The sequence below is a fragment of the Zeus faber genome (genome assembly GCF_960531495.2).
Source record: "Zeus faber genome assembly, chromosome: 1".
In the NCBI taxonomy this organism is placed as follows: domain Eukaryota; kingdom Metazoa; phylum Chordata; class Actinopteri; order Zeiformes; family Zeidae; genus Zeus; species Zeus faber.
The window spans coordinates 60,120,175-60,140,065 of NC_137193.1; the positions used below are offsets into that span (position 1 = coordinate 60,120,175).

The 19,891-nt window shown below is 40.6% G+C and overlaps 1 protein-coding gene and 1 long non-coding RNA gene across 3 annotated transcripts; both read left to right on the forward strand.

Moving 5' to 3' along the window:
• The first annotated feature begins 1,352 nt into the window (after positions 1-1,352).
• On the forward strand, positions 1,353-3,327 carry LOC307234264. The gene is made up of 3 exons (XR_013844293.1): positions 1,353-1,425; positions 1,577-1,679; positions 2,695-3,327. It is a non-coding gene; the product is annotated as an uncharacterized lncRNA (long non-coding RNA).
• Positions 3,328-7,254: 3,927 nt separating this feature from the next.
• LOC307234228 (cytosolic phospholipase A2 gamma-like) lies at positions 7,255-18,481 on the forward strand. 2 transcript variants are annotated; one of them, XM_080005843.1, is made up of 17 exons: positions 7,255-7,330; positions 7,740-7,796; positions 7,897-7,996; positions 12,508-12,650; positions 13,279-13,477; positions 13,603-13,708; positions 13,926-14,069; positions 14,654-14,719; positions 14,840-14,968; positions 15,067-15,213; positions 15,311-15,418; positions 15,547-15,675; positions 16,165-16,311; positions 16,435-16,539; positions 16,933-17,087; positions 17,468-17,633; positions 17,859-18,481. In XM_080005843.1, the coding sequence occupies exons 2-17, from the start codon at positions 7,783-7,785 to the stop codon at positions 18,032-18,034; spliced, it is 2,034 nt and encodes a 677-aa protein (XP_079861969.1). In that variant the 5' UTR covers positions 7,255-7,330; positions 7,740-7,782; the 3' UTR covers positions 18,035-18,481. The 2 variants fall into 2 exon arrangements, with proteins under 2 accessions (XP_079861969.1, XP_079861970.1); XM_080005844.1 differs by lacking the exon at positions 16,435-16,539.
• Positions 18,482-19,891: the final 1,410 nt, after the last annotated feature.

The following is a 19,891-nucleotide window of genomic DNA, read 5'->3' on the forward strand; positions in this document are numbered from 1 at the left end:
ATGTCGTATGTCGTATGTCGACGGAAAGGGCCCCGAAGCCCCACCCCCCCAAGTACCCAGCCCCGCAGCCACAGAAGCCCCCGGGCCCCCTTAGAAGCCGGAAGTGCGCACAGCAACCCCCAAGCCATGCCCCCGGACATGTGATATGGTAGACCAGATCAGGTAAGATCAGATAAGTTGAGGGTAATTTAAATTTCTGCAGCAGCGTAAGTGTGATATAGCAATAACTATAATGGGCCCAGTGAAGGAAAGATCTTTGAGATGACAACAGCTGTACCTTTGACAGTATTAAAAAGAACAGATGCCAACTGCTCCCACTCCCGGGAGCCATTGAAGAGTTTGAAAGGGATATGTACAGTATTGGGGGACAAGCCACAGTGATGTCTAAGGGGGATGGTAGCTCAGGCGGTAGAGCTGGTGGTCTAGTAATCGAAAGGTTGCTGGTTTGATCCCAGGCTCCTCCTGCTAGCATGCTGTAGTGTCCTTGAGCAAGACACTTAACCCCTAATTGCTCCTGATGGCTGCGTCTGTCGGTGTTTGAACAATTGTAAGTCGATTTGGATAAAAGCGTCCGCTAAATAAAAAATAATGTCCTTAGGCTTATCGAACGAAGGGCAAGATGCCTCATTTCTTCACGACTTGTGTCTCACGGTCTCCAGAGCAAAATCTGCAATTTTCTGAGCCTATGAGGCAGGTGAATGAACTCTCCTGAATGAACTCTCTGTTTACACACACCCACACAGTCATCGGCATTACTCCATTTTTCTCGGGAATCACTGATTGACTGAATACAGGAGTCATGTCCTGTATTTAAAGTGGTCCCTGGTTCTGGGAACCAAGCATTTAAGGGTAAACTCCGGAGTCAGGGACTCGGAAAGACGTAGTTTTGAAAGATAATAATAACTAATATAACTATATAATAACTAACTAATAAATATAATAACTAATCCCCCAGGACCTGAGTTAACAAAATATCGATATATGAAAGCGCTGAAAATAACGAAAACGAAAATAAAAATAAGTAAAAATATAAAACAAAACAAAAAATAAATAAATAAATAAAAATGGGAAATTACTGTTCGCGCTGTTGTAAAGGACAAAAGAATGTAAAATACTAAGTAGATGCGAAACCTATGCAGACAAGAGGACAAAATAATGTAAAGCACTTGAGAAAAATGGAAAAAACATTATGATTTTAAGGGAAAGTTAGAGGTAGAACAGTGTAAAAGGTTGGTGTCAGCAATAGGCGACAGATCAAAAGGGAGAGAAATGCAGAAACGAAAGAATGGGCATGAGGAAGTGAAAGTGTGGTTAGCTGAAGCAGAGGCAAGAGGTAAGGGACAGCAGAGACAGAAGGAGAAAGAAAGGGAAAGAAAGGCAGCAGAAAGAAAGAAAAGAAGAGAAAAAAAATCAGAAAAACCAAAGGTGACTGACATGTACCCTGTTCTTTGTTCCTGCCGAGACAAACGAAGGAGAGAATATGGTGACGAGTACGTTCCTCTGGGTCCCCCATCCCATCCTCCACCCTGTACTGAACCTCCTGTCTTCTCTCCTCATCCAACGCTCTACGCTCCAGTTCCTCCACCCCCCCCTGAAACCACCACGTCTCAGCCCACAGACCACAGCTCCTCCAGGGCAGTACCAATCTGAAGAGACCCCGAAAAGAATAACTCGCAGCAGTAAGTCATACAATCCTTTTTCCTCACCGATCAAAAATAAACCATTGCCGCCAGAAAGAAGGCGAACCAGTCATAATATCCAAACAACATGTATCCAAGTTTATCTGCTTTCATTAAAAAAAGAACTAATATTAGCACTTCTAGACTAGAATTTTACGAGACATGTAAGAGACGGCTCCCGACAACGAAAAGACAAAGTGGAAAAACAAGGGAGCGAAACAAACAATGGCATTTGGAAATGACCAAACGGTAAACCTATCCTTCCTAAAACTCTTTTTAGATTTGCGGCTATTTTGAGCCATGGGTATACCCATGTCTCAACAGGAGGGATGGTCAATATGGTTGAATGTCAGTTCACAACATGCGGATTTCATGATTACTCTAAAAGAATTTGTGCATCATGTCTAATTTGCTTCAAACAAAACGCACAGGGCAGATTACAACCAAAGAGAGGCACATTCCCACCGGCTACCTATCCGTTTCAGACAATATGCATGGATTTTATAGAACTAAATAAAGCAGAAGGTAGGAAATACTGTTTAGTGATAATAGACATGTTATCATGTCTATTATGACGGCTCTGGCTACCATAATTGCACCAAGATTGGGTTTCCAGAAACTATATATTGCAACAACGGTCCACATTTTAGAAATCAAGTCATATCAAAATTATCAGAAATATTTGGCATACAATTAAAATATCATTGCAGATACCATCCACAATCGGCAGGTCTGGTAAAAAGGACTAATGGAACAATCAAAGCCAAATTAAGAAAAGGTATGGATGAATCAGGGAAAACATGGATTGTGTGTTTACCAACAATAGCACTTAGCTTACACATTTTACCAAGTCCCCTAGGCATATTACCATTTGAAATGTTATAGGGAAGACCCTATAGAATACCTCTCATACAAATGAAAGGAGATGATACAGAATTGACAGAAACAGTTGTTGATTATATGAGTAAAATGTTGAAAAACAAAGATATTACGGTTAGAGTGTCACCCCCGACAGAACCAGTGACGCAAGGTGAGACCCCAGTGAAACCAGGCGATTGGGTGTTCATCAAGGTCCTAAAGAAGAAGTGTTGGTCTACACCCCACTGTAATCCGCATCGCTGAGGGAAAAACCTGGGTCCACCTCACGCACTGCAAAAAGACCTGCATCACGCCAACGGATTCCGATAAGTAGACACCATGGCTGAAAGACCGTGGCACCCCTTTAGAAGTATGGGATGTGGGCTTAGGGGAGCCATCAGTATATTAACGTCAATATCACTATTGATAGTGGTAGCCATATTATGGTATGAGATACAGGAGTCTAAGGGACAACCCACTAATGCCAGCACCACCGCAGCACCAGAGGCGTCTGTCGATAGGACCGAGCGCTATCGAGTAAAAAGAACTGCACACCCCCAATCTGATAAAAACGTACACCGACCCAAAATAGCTGTAAGCCCGTATCTAAGGATTTCAAACCCTGTGATTGTTTTGAACTTTACGGAAGGACAAACAACTAGTGTCCAATTTGACCTATGTTCGGTAATTCATTGTCGGAACCAACAGTCGGGACATGTGCGGAGCACGAAGTATGTTTGCGAGGTTCCCCATTCCCGACAATTTCAAGGTATACGTACCTACATCCACTACCCCCTCAACGGAAACTTAAGTCGGACTGCGTGGCCTGTGCCAGAGCCAGAGCTAACTTAAGGATGGTACTATTCCCCTTAAATCCTTATAATGATCCACAAGATTTCAAGTGCGTATAACAATTATATGCCTCTACCGCCATCCCTGAAAATTGTAATATAGTGGTTCACCTGTTTCCCCCCGTGTCCCCTAAGGTTAGACCCCCATGGTTCACGCCGTATGATGGTAACTTTACCTGTCTGCAGAGAGGCGGATCAGGACCAGACGTGGAAACACTGACGTACTGCAACACGTCCTGTAAAAGTATCTGCGGGTGATGAGGGGGTGATCGATACTTGGGTGGGAAACCAGGCCACACCAAGAGCGGACATCTGGTGGTTCTGCGGAGGGAAGACCCTCCACACGCTACTACCCACAGGTTGGCGTGGGACCTATGCTCCAGTACAGCTGGTAATACCCTTTTATGTCCTACCAGAAAGTGGCAGTAGTAACCATGTCCTGCCAACTACAATCGATCTTAAACGACACAAGAGAAGTTGCCCAGGAGGAACGTTTGATCATCAAGTATATATTGATGCTATCGGAGTACCACGAGGTGTCCCAGCAGAGGTCAAAGCTCGCGGTCAGATAGCGGCAGGACTGGAATCTGTACTTTTCTGGTGGTCGGCCATTAATAAAAATGTTGATTGGATAAATTACATATACTACAACCAATGAAGATTCATTAACTATACTCGGGATGGGATAAGGGGCCTGGCAGAGCAATTGGATAAAACTAGTTGGATGACGTGGCAAAATCGAATGGCATTGGATCTGTTGCTGGCTAAAGAGGGTGGCGTTTGTCAGATGTTTGGCGACGTATGTTGTACTTTCATTCCAAACAACACCACTCCTGACGGCAGCGTGACCAAAGCATTGGTTGGACTCACAGCATTGTCCGAGGAGATGACTGAAAACGCAGGGATAGATAATCCATTCACTAAATGGCTGGAGAGCATGTTTGGTAAATGGAGTGGCATGTTACAATCAATCCTAATATCATTAGCAGTAATGATTGCAATTATAGCTACGTATGGTTGTTGTTATATTCCATGCATTAGAGGGTTGTCTCAAAGACTCATAGAGAACGGCATGACTAAAACTATGCTGTACACACAAGTTCCTAATGATGACAACAATGACAGTACAAATGCAAATTATGAATTTCTGATCAAACCCGATCAGGAGGATTTAAATGATCTAACCCCTGTTAAGGATCTGCTCAAGATTGCTGGTTCAGATGTCGATCTCAACATCGCCGGACTCTATGACGACACTGGAGTTTGATGGCCAAGAACGAAAAGTTGACATAAACCAAACCAACGGAAGTCCTTACAGTGACACACAAGTTTTAGGCATTATGAAAAGTTTATAGAAAATCTCCAAAGGAAGTTATAAGTCTTTGATGGCATAATGTATGCAGCCAATTAAGATTGTTTATCTCAACTATGAACATGCATGTTATCCGGGAGGAAGGTTGATGTTTTATATTTTGTTTATCACACTAGGGAACGTCTTACCTAGGCAGGGAAAGGTCCAGCTTTAGGATCCGATGGGACGACCAGTCTGTGTTGGCCACCTTTCGATTTTTTATTTTGTACCTTCTTCCCTCTTATTGCTCAGAGATTAAGAATTGTATTATTAATTTTCTAAAAGAGTTGTGTAAATTTTACACTGATGACTGTTTTTTGTATACCCCATTAGGATATGGAGTACCGGTGGGTGGTTGCCTAGGTAGAGGGACCGTGAGAGAGTTTCCATATCTGAATGGATATTGAGTTTAGGAAACCGCATCATTGTACTTCCCGGCAGGGTTTTTGCTCTACCACTCCATATAAAATACAATATGTTATGCTTGGAATAAGCATAAACAGCGGGGAATGTTATAAGAATTTTATGTGTCTATGTTTTGCTGTACTTTTTACATGAACTTTTGTACAAGGTATGTGTACTTTGCTTTTCTTCTAAAGAATAAATAGAGTTCATGAACACATGAACTAGTCAATTTCTGTGCCTTAATGTAAAGAGGAGAAAGGCAACATGTCTCAACCATCAGATAAGGGAACTTCAATAGATTCCAATGAAACTTCCCCATCAGCGAAACTGTCTCATCAGCAGGACCCATGCGGAGGCGTCGCGACCTCTGCTGACCGACATCTCAACTACTCGTCAGCTCCGCCACTCCAAGAAAACTGTATAAAAAAGTACTTTCTCTGTGGCACTCTGTTGTGTTGTTACACTGAAACTGCTCCTCTTGTACAAGATTAAATACTTTTTTGACCTAAAGCATTTGTCACCGATTTCCTCTGTAACGATTAGTCTGTCCACGAACAAAGTTCTTAACAATTTAACTTCAACAGTCCCATAAAGTATAGTTGTACTTTATGTCAGGCCACACCAGTGGAAACTGTCTGTGCAATGTTACCATAAGAATATGAGGTGTCTGGAAGGTTTGAGGTGAATAGGTCACTGAGCTCCCAGGGCTGAGATATAGTGCGGGAATAATAGTAACGTATGTTACTGTAGGTTTACTGCCTTGTTGTCATAGGAAGAGCGAAGACAACAATGGGTCTAATCAGAGGTCCTATGGGAGAGAAATGTTGTTTCCTCCAGCTTAACCAGAGAAGGAAATGTTTAGACTTATGACAGGACAGAGGCTGAGCAGGCACCTATGGGTCGGAACCAGATGTGGTATGTTATCTCTGTACAGCTTTAAAAGCGAATGCTGAGCGTCACTTGAGAGAGATTCCATCTGGCTCGGGTCTCTCCCAGGACATCCATGGCAAGTCTGGTTTGATGCTGATTTGTGTAATAAAACTATTATTTTATTCGAGTCAACATCAGTGGTCACTCCTTCCTTCTTCAACACATCACACCCATCAAGACACTAAACCACAAAGGAACAAAAACTAGAAGAGAGAGTTCAAGATAAGATTAAATGCAGAAGCTTAAGGAAAAATGAAAAAAAAGAGAATGAGGAAATAATTCCAGTTTCAAGTTCCAGATTATGCGAATGCGAGGATAAATCTATAAACACTGGTTGGTTTCATAACCGATTTTTGATTGGTCTGCAATGCTCAGTCATCATACTTTATTGACTTATTCTTCATTGCAGTAAAAACTGACTTTTTTGAGAAAAAAAGGAACAAAGGAACAAAGATTCTTGTGGGAATCCAATAACTATTTGAAAATCCAAATATCAAACATAAATATCACTGTAAATAATAAAAATATTAAACCCTTAATTTAATTTGGATTCTTCTTGCAGGCATGTTACTGTACACACCGGAGACAGAACAGGGAAGGTCGAAAGGATCTTTTTTCACCCCACTTTCAAGGTTCATGGTTTTAGGAGTTATTATCATTATGAAGTACTGTAAAATATAAATAGTTATACACTCGACAATTGCTGATGAAAATGTCAAAGTGCGCTGGACCTGTGTGTGTCTGTGTACTCTACGTTCAACTGTGTAATGTTTAAGGAAGCCTCTTGAGCAAAATCACAAAAATGGAATATTTATATATTATATAATGTATAATATATCTGGCAAAATTTGGCTCTTGTGCCAAATTGGGCCAGCACTCTTAATTAAAACATTCATACTTACTGGATCAAATACTGACAAGAAAAACATATTATATAAAAATAAATTGTTTGGTTCTTTGGCTCCCTTGCGCTATATTTATTGAATGAATATATTGCAGAAATTGGGCTGAGAAATTTGCCCATTTTGAATTTAACATAGCACTGGGAAAGCTATGTGTGGGAAACCTGAGAGGCACGGGTGAAGACAATTCCTTATTGGCTGATTATTTACATCTCCACCTTTTGATTCCTCCCATTTGGGTATGAACTTGTCGCTTCTCTCCAAAATATAACAGATGACATCTCACATCTGTTGAGATTACACTGCAGAGATTCCAACAAGAAGAGGATTTCCTTCGCATCATACAACTTTTCGGTATTTCAATCAGCATTCAAACTTTAAACTAATAATGGCTATATTATGGAATTAGGGAAGGTAGTGCATTTAGTAAATTGTTAGAATATACTTTTGTGGAAATTCCACCATATATATATATATATATATATATATATATATATATATATATATATATAATGATACAGGATTCATGCCCATAAAAGGTAATCAGCATTTATTTTTCTACGCATATTCGCAACCCACATTCCTTTGTGAGTGCACCAGGTACCCGCAGACAGAGCAGATAAAAATGTGGCTTTACTCAAGCACATATGTTAAAAAGGTCATTTTCCATCACAATCCAAATCATCAAAAATGTTAACAAATAGTAACAATTTGTTGTTGTTTTTGAATCTAATTGACTGAAACATATATGTATTTCCTGAAGACTAGGGAACCTGCATTTATTTTGACAGCATCATAACTTCCAGATGGCACAAGTCAGGTAGGCACTAATCACTTACTTTTTTGCTATTCCCTACTTACTCTGGTGTTGCCATGACGTGTTTCCTCCCTAAAACAATCCATTCAATAATTCTTTACAGAATTGGGCGCTCTCTAAATGACGGTGAGAAAAGGCACATTGATGGAAGAAAGAATTTCATCAAAAAGTGTCTTGTGAGGAATGAGATTCGTTGTGATTTGGTGAGAAACTCACTTGTTTATACTCATAAATAATTATCTCTTCATGTACGATTTACTGTTGGTCACTCATTAATCTTTTTAATCTTTAATCGTTATTGTTTTACATTGCAGTCTTTGACAGCAGTGTATTAAATAAATAACTGCATGTTGCAGTATTACCAGTGGTTTAAATAAACAATATAAAAATGCTTTGTTACTCTTCTGGAGTATTTTTAGGAGTATCTGTACTTTACTTGAGTTATCATATTTCTGTCGACTTTTATTTTCTACTGTGCTAGATTTAGACCCAAAAAAGTTGACTTTTACTCTGATACATTTCTCCTTAACACCCCCATTACTCTCTCCAAAATAAAAATGGGAGGAAAACTGAGAGCAAATAAGGTTAGTTAAGGCAGTTATCACAAAGTCAATGTTCCAATCAAAGGTCATGAACCAGCAGCGAGCCAAGTGTACACAAACACTCTGGAGCCTCTGCAGCGTTGAACCTTTTTTTTTGTCGGGGGTTGGGGGATGGCTGGGTTTTTCACCTGCACCTTTGTAGTTTCTTGATGAATTTGATGTGTTGATGAAGAAGGCTGACGCTGACTTGAGTAAAATAATAGATTTATTACAAAAGTACAAGTATGGATTCTCTGTCGAATGACACTCAGGCAGGTGCTTTTATGCTAAGCCAGAGATAATGTTGACCATCTGATTCCCCTACATACAGTAGGTCACCGTTCACGTTTTCACCTCCCTTATCATCAGGACCCCTGACAATGGGCTCTGTCTTTCTCTTGAGACCCCTGGCATCGTCTGTTAATAATTATTATTTTATACAATGGGCACTGTCTTGGGACACTACTCATTCCCAGACACCTCATATTTCCCCCCTTCGAGACTACACAAAGTCTCGACAGAGAGAAGAGTTATTGAACTTACGACGTTAATTGGCTTAATAGAAATCACCTACTAACAAACAGACTGATTATAATATACCCTTCTGAACACGCTTAGTCATAGCAAAACAATAAATTTGTGGAGTGTGAGAGCGAAAAACCCATCTGGCAGCTTCCTTTCTTAGTTCTTTCAACAACAATCAAGACAGGAAAATTCTCTTACGGTTCCTCTTCCCCAGGCAACCACCTATTGCACTCCAGATCAATTAACCGCAAAGAAGAAGGGTTTAGAAAACTGTACAGGATGATACATGTAAATGAATACATTCAGAACCTCAGAAATAAATCGAAAATTTGTCCAAAGTCAGGCTGGTCGACCCATCGAACCTTCCAGAGAACCTGTCCCTGTCTATTATCAATGTCCCTCAAAACCCCGCAAAAAAACAAAACACCTGAGGTCCCAATAAATCCATTTTACCCTGTTACAAAAAACTTCAAAGAAAACCATACTAAATCGAAGTAATATGTCTTACTAAAAATATCTACTGTAGAATACAGACCTTTCATCAATAATACAGGTTACATTGTAATAAACAAACTCCAATATTATAAAAACCTGCATAACACCATCAACTTTTAATAATATTTCACTCGGCACTCCTGATCATGATGTCCTCATTCAGGGTCCGTCGTCCATTTTCATCCTCCATTTTTGAATGTCCATGTTTGAGTGGTCAAGTCCATTAGGCTGTTAGGATCTCCGGACACAGCCAACCTCATACTGGTCCTGAAAGAAAAATTCACCAGCCAGTATCTTGCACACACATCAAATACAGTATAATAATTTTGCTTTTGCATTATACTTTAACATTATTCCAATATATGATTAACATTTTCCTTTTCCCCCCTTTGTCCATGCATTTTCTCCGTTAAAAATAGACTTGAGTCTATGACCGAATCAGATATTCAGAATGGATATTTCTCTACTAGTGTTAGCTCCTAACTACACACCTCTACCCAATTCAGACCTGTATGCTGACAGATTTTAACAATGCGATTTTTTAGCACACCATTCAATTTTTCACAAATACCTTGGCTTTGCGGATGATAAACAGCTCCTAGACGTTTCTCTTTCCCGTTATCTGAAGATATGCGATCTGGAAGTCCCCACCTGCTCATGACCTCACGACACAAAAACTTGGCTTGGCAACTGACTGAGCATCTATACGCTTGGTTGGACATGCCTCAGTCCATTGTAAAAATCTATCCACGACCACTAACATGTATCTTTAACCTCCTACTGGTCTTATCATGTCAACAAAATCCACAACCAACTCACGCATGGGACCTGTCTGAGTTGGAATGTGACCGGGTGAACTCTTCACACCCCTCCGAACAAGACCGATTGTATCATCAGACCTAGTAGGTCTGGGGGTGCTACCATCAGTCCTTCATGATTTCTCCACATGCTTCTGCTCAAATCCCTCAGCCACCATTAAAGTCATATGTGGCACACTTTTCTCAATGTCACGCTCTTTATCAAGATAATCATCAGTGTTTATCTTCATAGCTGCTCCTTTACTTCCTCATTCCACCTGCAAGAATCCTCTCCTTTCGGCTGCTTCCCTTAGGGGCACCGCAGTGCATTATCTACCTACAATTCTTTCTGTTCTGCTCATCTATAAACCTCTTTGGCCTTCTTATCCTCATTCTTCTTATCCACCAACTGTATTTGGCTGAGTTTTCTGAGAGTCTCGTGGTCTTGTTCCTTCCTCCGCTTTAGCCCACATCCGTCTGGGTCGTATCCTCCAATAGCTTCTTCCGAGTCACTCCCACTCTCTTCTCCTATTTCCAGGCTTCTAACTTGTTGTCTGCTTCCCAAACGGTTCCTTCTCTTGGTACTGTTGGAGCTTGGATACATCTTTATGGTTGTTGTAGCCTTGCCAATCTCTATTATTTGCTCATCCTCATCTTTGAAGATATAGTTGCCCTCCGTTGTCATCACTGGGAGCTGGGGATAAACATCAGTGAACTTCACCTCCTTCTCATAAGGCGGGGGCTTCTTTACAGATGCTGTATGTGGGAAGGGTGCGGTAATGTTCTCCATCAATTTTTCTGCTTCCTTTTCATTTTTCTTTATTTCTTGTCTACTTTGTTCTCTTTTTTCCTTTGCAGCTTCGAACCATGTCTGTCCCTCCTTTATGAACAGCTGTAGAATGCCAAGTTCCGTTTGTCTTTTCTCCGTGCGTCTCTTCCCTCTTTTTCCTTTCTTTTGATTTACTTTATATGTGGACACAAGCACCTGCATTGTTTTAATCACATCCAGATTAAGAGTTCCTTCAGCTGGCCATGGTTGTTCAATGTCAGGCCACCGCTTGCTCCATTTTCCTGATATTTTTTCCAATATCTTTAATCAGAGGATTATTCTTTTGCACTACATCAATAGGAGTGATTACTTTTGTAATTTTTGTATCCATTTCTTTTATTGTCACTCTAATTGATTTATTTTAAAATCATTTATAAAGCACCGTGTAATCACACTCAACCAAAGACAACTGAATTTTCCAACCCCAAAGGAGACCATTAGCTTCCCACTTATGAAAGCAACTTGTTCATGATCTGATACATCTGATCATACTCATTTATCTTCAATTATCAAAATGTCCATCAATGTTCACTCTCAAAACAGCCTCAATCAAGATAAACCATACTGAGATAATGAAACCATTATTCACAGCACTCAACCGTATTTAAATCAAATCAGTTTTTTCGCATGTGATCAATCAAATCAATAATACTCCATTGATTAGTCAGTCCGTTGCCAAGTCTCTTACTAACTAATTGCAAACGCTATATAAGAAAAATAAGTACTGTTATACTATATTTGAGAACAAGCAATCATGTACGTTATAACTACATGTATAGGCATATAGGTAAATGCAGGTGAGGTCTATTGAAGAGTTTGTGGATAAATCGTACTGGCCTTATTCAAGGAATTCAGAATTATTATGCGCTGTCATCCGCATGCTCCCGGTGTCTGTGAAGAACTGCCAGATGTCTTGTCATCTGCCCCTTGGATGATCCAATTCAGACACATTCCATCTTCTCTGTCTTTCCCCCAGCTCTCACTCAGCAAAGTAAAAGAGAGGAAGAAAACAAAAAGAACAACACAAGAGTTCAGTGTCTTAAGACCACTCTAAATTCTTATCCAGTACATACTATAATGCAATTCAATGAGACATACATTATCAGCTTTTTTGTTTCTCGCACATTTGAAATAAAGCAATGTTTACTTTTATTCTTACGACGCATTTAAATCTAAAGAGTATATTAGTCAATCTAATATCACCTCTAATTCACTCATGTCACTGCTGGACCCAAATGTAAAATCTATTTAGTCAAAACTCAAATTTCATTGTGCTTATTACTTTATGGACTCTTACAATGTATTCTTTTAATATAATTTAATTTAATTTAATTTATTATGGTCACTCTCGTCTGCATTTTCTTCATTTGTGCTTCTTTCATGATGCCTGCAGCATACCTGTATAGCACTTTGTAACAGTATGTTTTAAAAAGGTGCTATATGAAGGAACTCTTACTTACTTACACCCCTTACTTACGTCCCTGCAGAATCACGTTCCGAACATCGCTGTGCTGGGCTCTGGGGGGGGGCAGAGGGCCATGGTGGGACTGCTGGGAGTGCTGCAGCAGTTGATCGAGCAGGACCTCATGGACACCGCCCTCTACCTGAGTGGAGTTTCAGGATCTACTTGGTGAGGATCTCAACCTAAAACGCCCTGTCAACCCACTGCTTCTACAACGCAGGGCAAGGAAATATTATAAGGAAATAACAAACACATGCCAACTGAGGACAAGGGAATGTTGCTGCTCCACCCACACCCAAACAGAAACAAACACACAAAGATAATAAGGTGTTCTCACCGAAGAATGCAGAAAGTGTTGGGGAAATGTTGTTTTTTGTCACCCTAGACATCGTGGTACTCATATTTGCCATAATAACACCCCTGACCCAATAATAATTGGGTCAGGGGTAGCATTGTCCTTCCTAGCCATATAGGTTCAGGGGAAGGCGTCTCGTTCAGGGGTGAGCTTGGTTGGGTGGAGTCTGGGGTGGAGAATGACAGAAGTAGGAGAATGGAGAGTAGTGCATGGCTGGCTGACTGCCAGAGCAGGGACGGCTGTTGCTGCGGGAACATTCATCTCTTCGTCCTCATTAGATTGGATGGACGATTGTCAACACAGATGGTTACAGTGATGAGGTCGCCCAAATCGGGAGAAAGATGAAACAGCCAAAAGATCGAGTCTCAAGGAACACAATATTAAGGACAATCCCAAAAGATTGTTCTAAATTACTAAGTAGCCTACTGTGTTTCTTCACAGGGGCATGGCTGCTGTTTATGAGCAGTCCAACTGGTCCTCCAATACTTCGCAAATTAAAGTGGCTACGGAGAGGATTGCCAAGGACAGTGTCGGCCTTGAAGCAAGAATTGAAAAGCTGATACATTACTATCTTCACAAGGATAATTTCTCTCTGACCGATCCTTGGGCCGCTCTGGTTGTGCCAGATTTTGTAAAGAAAGTAGGAAGTGCACTAGCATTTGCTCTGACTGTTGTGTATCTGAATAATGGCTGTGGGATGTGTTGCTAATGGGTTTTTTTTCATGGCAGTTTTGGAGGAACATTTCAGGTATATCTTTCTTTCAGATCGATGAAACTACCCTCTCAAACAATCGAGGTGGACACGACAAGGATCCTTATCCCATGTACACTGTGATTGACCAGGACAGCAAATGTAGAGAGCTCCCACATGGTAACACCTAATCAATGTCACAGTGTCGATAAATGTTTGACTGTGCACATTTTTATTCGATTTTCACAAATGTGTTGAAAACATTATTTACAATCCATAGTTTTGACTTAAATGCCATTAATCTTAAGAGGACAGTAACAGTTACCCTTTGAACATCAAGAGATGGAGCTGAACAACTGTGATTTGAAGTGGAATCTGTCCGTCATGTTTGCTTTAGAAGAGGTATTCTTTGAGCTCACCCCTCATGAGGCTGGCTACAGTTTGGCTGGTGCCTTTGTGGACACCTCCACCTTTGGCTGCAAGATCAGGAAGGGAGTCATCGAAAAGAAACAACCGGAAATGGACATGACATACATTCAAGGTAAGCAATGACGACAAACCAAACTGCAGTCTGTGTGGCTAACCTAACTGCTGTCAAGGGAGTTGTTTGCGATGTAATGTAGAGTTTCCAACCTTTTTTCTGCCACAGCACATCACTCTCCTGTTAAACACTAAAACACCCCTGTTAAAAACAAAACATCCCAACCCCATAGAACTGTGTTTATTATTGTGGCATCCTAATAGTGATGCAAGACTTATGAATGATTCGTTCGTACCGAACAAATCTTTTGAATGAGGAGTCTGGAGTCATTCCGGCACTCAGAGCCGAAAGGACTCTTCTGACTCTCGTCCGTCGCTCAGGAAGTCCTCCTTCGCTCACCTTGTGTTTACAACAACTAAACCAAACGACCCTTCACACTTCCTGAGTGACTCGTCCAACCAGAACCAAAGCTCAAAAAATTGTCTAACTTTTCATATCTACTCATAGTTTTAGAGTTTAAGTTGAGCATATTCTCAGGAACACAGAGCTACTATTCTGGTTGTAACTGATAAATTCTTTCAGCCACAAGAGCTAGCGGCACAACTTGTGGTTGAACACTGACGTAATGTAAGGAATCTCCTCAGGTGTTTGTGGGAGCGCTCTGGCTGACAAGGAAGAGATTATGAAGTACTTGAAGGACTGGCTTGAAAGTATGTCAATCCACTTGGTAATCTTACAACACAAAAAGTGTTATATAATTCTACGACCAATATAACATACAAAATATCAGTGTTGACCAACATGTAAAGAGTAGAAAACTTCCCCTTCAGATGGAAAACAGATGAGAAAACTGAAGGAACACCCAGGTCATGGGCTTCTGCATGACCTGGTAAAACTGAATCTCGCCACAGATCAAAACTGGAGTCCACATCTGACAAATCTGCATCAGAAGCTCAACGGTGCAGTACCTCAACATAACTCACTTTAATGCCAGATTTCAGTTAAGTTGTCCTTAATTTCAGTGCCATTTTTTGTTGACTGGTGGTTTTCTTTCCAGGGAAGAAACTGATTAATGGAAAGACAATGCTACAATGCTGCCCAGAAGAATGGGATGTTTCAGGTCCAAAGGACAACAAATTTGTACATGGATTCACCCTTGATATTTGTCAGTCTTTTTTTCACTGGCACACGGACTTGAACACTGGTAAAATGTTTGTTGGGTGTGCGTGTGCAAGATGCAAGATGCCCTGAAAATCATTTCATCAAGGGAGTCACAGAAAACCTTATTTTTCTCTATACAGATGAAATGAGAGTTTTTGTGAAGTCCCTTGAGATAGTGTGTGAGAAACCAAGTTCTGCTCACGCTAACCAAGAAGAAACCCTGAGAATGTTGATTGACAGGACCACAAGTAAGAGGGTATTTCATTACCCCAATTTATACTGTAACAAATATGTGCCGCTTATTAGCCAAACTGGCTAATAATCTTCTATCAGAAAGGTGTGCAACTTCCTAATACTGTATTCTACCTGTGTGTAGGTGAAGCAATGAAGGCAACGACCCATGACGGCCCTAAAATACTTGTCCTCGCATTGGAACTGACTGAACATGTCATCAGGGGAGATGAGGGGACTCATTTGCTTAAAGAATTAAATAAGCTGCTCGAAGGTACAATCTGCAAATGTGTGTGTGTGTGTGTGTGTGTGTGTGTGTGTGTGTGTGTGTGTGTGTGTGTGTGTGTGTGTGTGGGTGGGTGTGTGTGTGTGTGTGTGTGTGTGTGTGTGTGTGTGTGTGTGTGACTTTGACATAATTTCCAGTCTTCTTGCATCAGTTGAAAAATGTAAATGCATTCTGGAGCCTCGATCACACTGCAGCGCATCACAACCTTTCGCTTGCAGAATTCAACTCTCCACAGGACTTCCGGTTTGTTTTTGCCATTTGTCGTATCGGGTGTGAAGCAAGCTTAATCATATTCTTGTCCCACTATGGAGTGCCTCTTCCATGACATGAACAACATATTTCGAGAAAGAACCTCAATTAGCCTCTGAGAATTATTCTCAAGCGAAAAAGAGAGAATTGCATTTAGCAAAATGTATGACTTGGAAAAAAAACCTGGTCCCTAAAAGAGAGCTCAAGTGTATTCTGTTCTTATCACAGGAAAGAAAAATCTGAGAGGTGAAGACATGACAATCTCAGAAGATCACTGGCTCAAAGTTGAATCACATTTGAGGAAGGAGCTCGCGCTGAGACACACCTTGGACATTTGTCTCTCGATCTTCGATTGGTTTAAAGACTTGATCAAAGGTACAAATCCCCTGCACACAACATGACACTGGGAATGTCAAACTGTCCATTACTCCCAGGTTACATTTGACCTCTGAATGGGATGGTTTCATCTCCACTGTAAGTCCTTTGCTCTTTTTGCAGATGCCTGGAAAATCATTGTGAAGGCCATTGTGGCAGTGGTTAAGGCTTTTCTTGATAGCAACTGGATTTGGGGAACTACTTATAATTTCCTCTTTGAAATGAATGGTAAATTGCCTCCAACTTGCATGCAAAGCTTGGTTTTGTTCCTTGGGCCCTAAAGCAGGGGTTCCCAAACCGGGGTCCTCAAAGGAATTGCAGGGCGTCTGCAGAAATTATGTTATATTTATATATTTTTCTTTCATATATTTAGTTTATTATTTTACATGCCACTTTTTGGTAGTTTAAGTAATATGTTAAACACTTTATTCCAGGCAAATAATGAGTATGAGTATATACAACTCTTCTTTTCCCTCATCCTGAGCTTAGTCTTTCAAAGGGGGCCATAAAACAGTTTTGGAACCCCTGCCCTAAAGCATGGCACACTATATATGTATGTGCATTGAATTCAGGGTGGTGTTATTGTCAGTCCGGAAATCCTTTGTCCTTCTATGGTTTTAGCTGCACAGCTGGGACAAAGGTTGGTGGTGGATCCTGTTTGTCACTTCGAAGATGCAGGCCTGCTTCTCAACAGTCCCTTCTTCGCTGCACTCAGGCCTGAGAGAGAAATAGATCTGATCGTTTCCTTCGACTTCAGTGAGGGAGATGCAATGGAGGTAAAACAGTGCTCTCTACACTCCTCTTCCTTCATTTAAATGAAACTAAGCTTCAGGGATACAGGACACAAGCCGGCTGGTAACTTGGGGTCATAACGGAAAGACACTAGAATAAATCCTTTTATAGCTATTAGGAAAGTCTACTGGTACCAGGTCCGCCACACAATTAAAACTGAGGTCGCTGACTTTAGTTGCCTTTGGTTTTTACCTATCAATCTTTAATTCACACATAGCTGGTCCCCTCTTCCTCCTGAAAGGACCTTTTACATGAGTTAGTGTATAAATTAAACCAGTCAAGGCACCGATATGTTAACAATTTTCCTGACATAAGATCCAATGTTGGTCGCTTTCATGTCATGTTTCAATCCCCCCCCCCCAAGACGGTGGTAAAGACATCGACCATCTGCCGGAGCATGAACGTCCCCTTCCCAATGATTCATGTGTTACCTGAAGACCATGTTTCCCCGAAGGATTTCTATGTGTTTGAGGGCTCCTCCAAAGCCCCCACGGTGATTCACATGCCCTTGTTCAACATTCAAAACTGTGGTAAGCTTTGGAAAACGATGAAGAAACAACAGTGTGTGTGCTTCCCATTGTGTCTCTTACTCTTAATTGTTGTGTGTGTGTGTGTGTGTGTGTGTGTGTGTGTGTGTGTGTGTGTGTGTGTGTGTGTGTGTGTGTGTGTGTGTGTGTGTGTGTGTGTGTGTGTGTGTGTGTGTGCGTGTGTTTGTGTGCGTGTGTGTGTGTGTGTGTGTGTGTGTTGGTGTGCAGGTAAGGCACTGAGTCAGTGGCAAAAGGAATATGGCACCTTCCAAGGTCCTTACAGCCAAAAGATGATTGAGAAATTGCTGAAGAAGGCCGGCGAGAACATCACCAACAACAAGGAAAATCTCTTAAAGGAGATTAAACGTGCAGTCGCAAAGAAGAGCAGAAACAAGGCCTTTTAGCTTCTACCAAACGGAGGGGAAATATCAAATCGATCTTAACCATTTTAACCATTTTGTGATTTAATCTGCATTGCCTAGAGTTGATCTTTTCTCAGTTGTTTGATTCAAAGCTTAACACAAACATGAGGCCAAAGGAATCATGAATCGAAAATAAATCCTTACAGTAGTTCTAACATTAATCACGGTGTCTGGACTGTGAGCTGTCAAGCTGCCAAACTGGAATCCTGTAGAAACTACAAACCGTGGTTACTGGTCTCTAAAGATGACGAATGATGGCTTCACTCTGCTCTCATTGGCGACTGCAGCTGGTTGTTCCAACCACTCACTGTTTTTCCACAAAGACAAAGCGAGTGTCCTGTGTATCTGTGTCATGCTTTATACAATTAAAATCTCTTGCACAGACTCATTCTTTTCATCTTCTGTCTCTATGACCATCTCTTAATTATAACTTACTATGTCAAAATTATGAGATTATGAAGTCATTATTATGAGATACTAAGTCTAAATTTTTACTTTGTGAAGAATTTCTTCGTTTGTAAGGCAACATTTTGAATAGTGTTAGATGTGATCCGTTTTTAACAATTCATTGAGTGACCAGTTCCTAATGGCAGCAGTCTGCTTCAGTAGCCTAGTTTTCTATAGGTAGATAGGTAGGTAGACAGACGGACGGGGGCGGAGAAAGATAGATAGATAGACAGATAGATAGATAGATAGATAGACAGATAGACAGATGGCTAGATAGATAGATAGATAGATAGATAGATAGATAGATAGATAGATAGATAGATAGATAGATAGATAGATAGATAGATAGATAGATAGATAGATAGATAGATAGATAGATAGATAGATAGATAGATAGATAGATAGATAGATAGATAGATAGATAGATAGATAGATAGATAGATAGATAGATAGATAGATAGTGTTGGATGAAGTATAGCGCACAAAATGGCGGCTGATAGAAATAACAGGGCATTTTACTTAAAATGGTGCCCAACATATAAAATTTCTCTTTATGACATCTCTCATCCAAATAGCCTTTATGACGACTTGCCAAATAACCTTTATGACAACTGGCCTAGGAGGATATATATATATAGGAGCGTGTCTAAAGACTCGCTCTCGCTTGCTTGGTCGCTCTTGCTTTGGGCTCGTCTCCTGGTCTTTGTCGCTGCACCAATAAAGGATCCATTTTGCATTGCACCCGTCTCCATCTTATTGAGGAAGCTCCACACATCAACCAACCTGGGAGGGATCAGTTTTTCTAGATCCCAACAATAGATAGATAGATAGATGGATAGATAGATAGATAGATAGATAGATAGATAGATAGATAGATAGGGTTAGGGTGAGGTTAATGTGAAGGGTTAATGTTGAGGGTTAATGTTAAGGGTTAGGGGTTCAAAGTTCGAAGTGTTTTATTTGTCAAGTGTACAGTACAACACAAGGTCATTCAGTACAATGACATTCTTGGGGCATGACAGGCAACAACTGCATAGTGGGCATAAAAAGACTAAATAACAACGCAACTATAAGGAGGAAATATTTTTTTTTTTTATAAAATAAGAGTCGGGCCAGATGTCATAGTGTATGTACATAAAATGAAAATAAGAAAAATAATCCTAAAACGGAAACTAAAATAATTGGAACATTGTAGCAGTTCCAACAGAAATACGTCAGTCTATTGCACAAGATAGAGATATAAATATAAAGTGAAGGCGTGCCGGTGGAAATGTACATGTAGTTGTGGTGATGTACATTTAATTTACATAGGTGACTACAGATGTTGCAGGTTGAGAAGCCTGATGGCCTGATGGTAAAAACTGTTTGTGAGTCTGGTAGTCCGTGCCCGGA

Bases quoted from the DNA above. Each gene is read 5' to 3' on its own strand.
- LOC307234228 (XM_080005843.1), top strand. The intron at 7,997-12,507 runs GTGAGAAACTCA...ACGTCCCTGCAG, and splicing joins ATGAGATTCGTTGTGATTTG to AATCACGTTCCGAACATCGC. The intron at 14,969-15,066 runs GTGCAGTACCTC...TTTTCTTTCCAG, and splicing joins TCTGCATCAGAAGCTCAACG to GGAAGAAACTGATTAATGGA.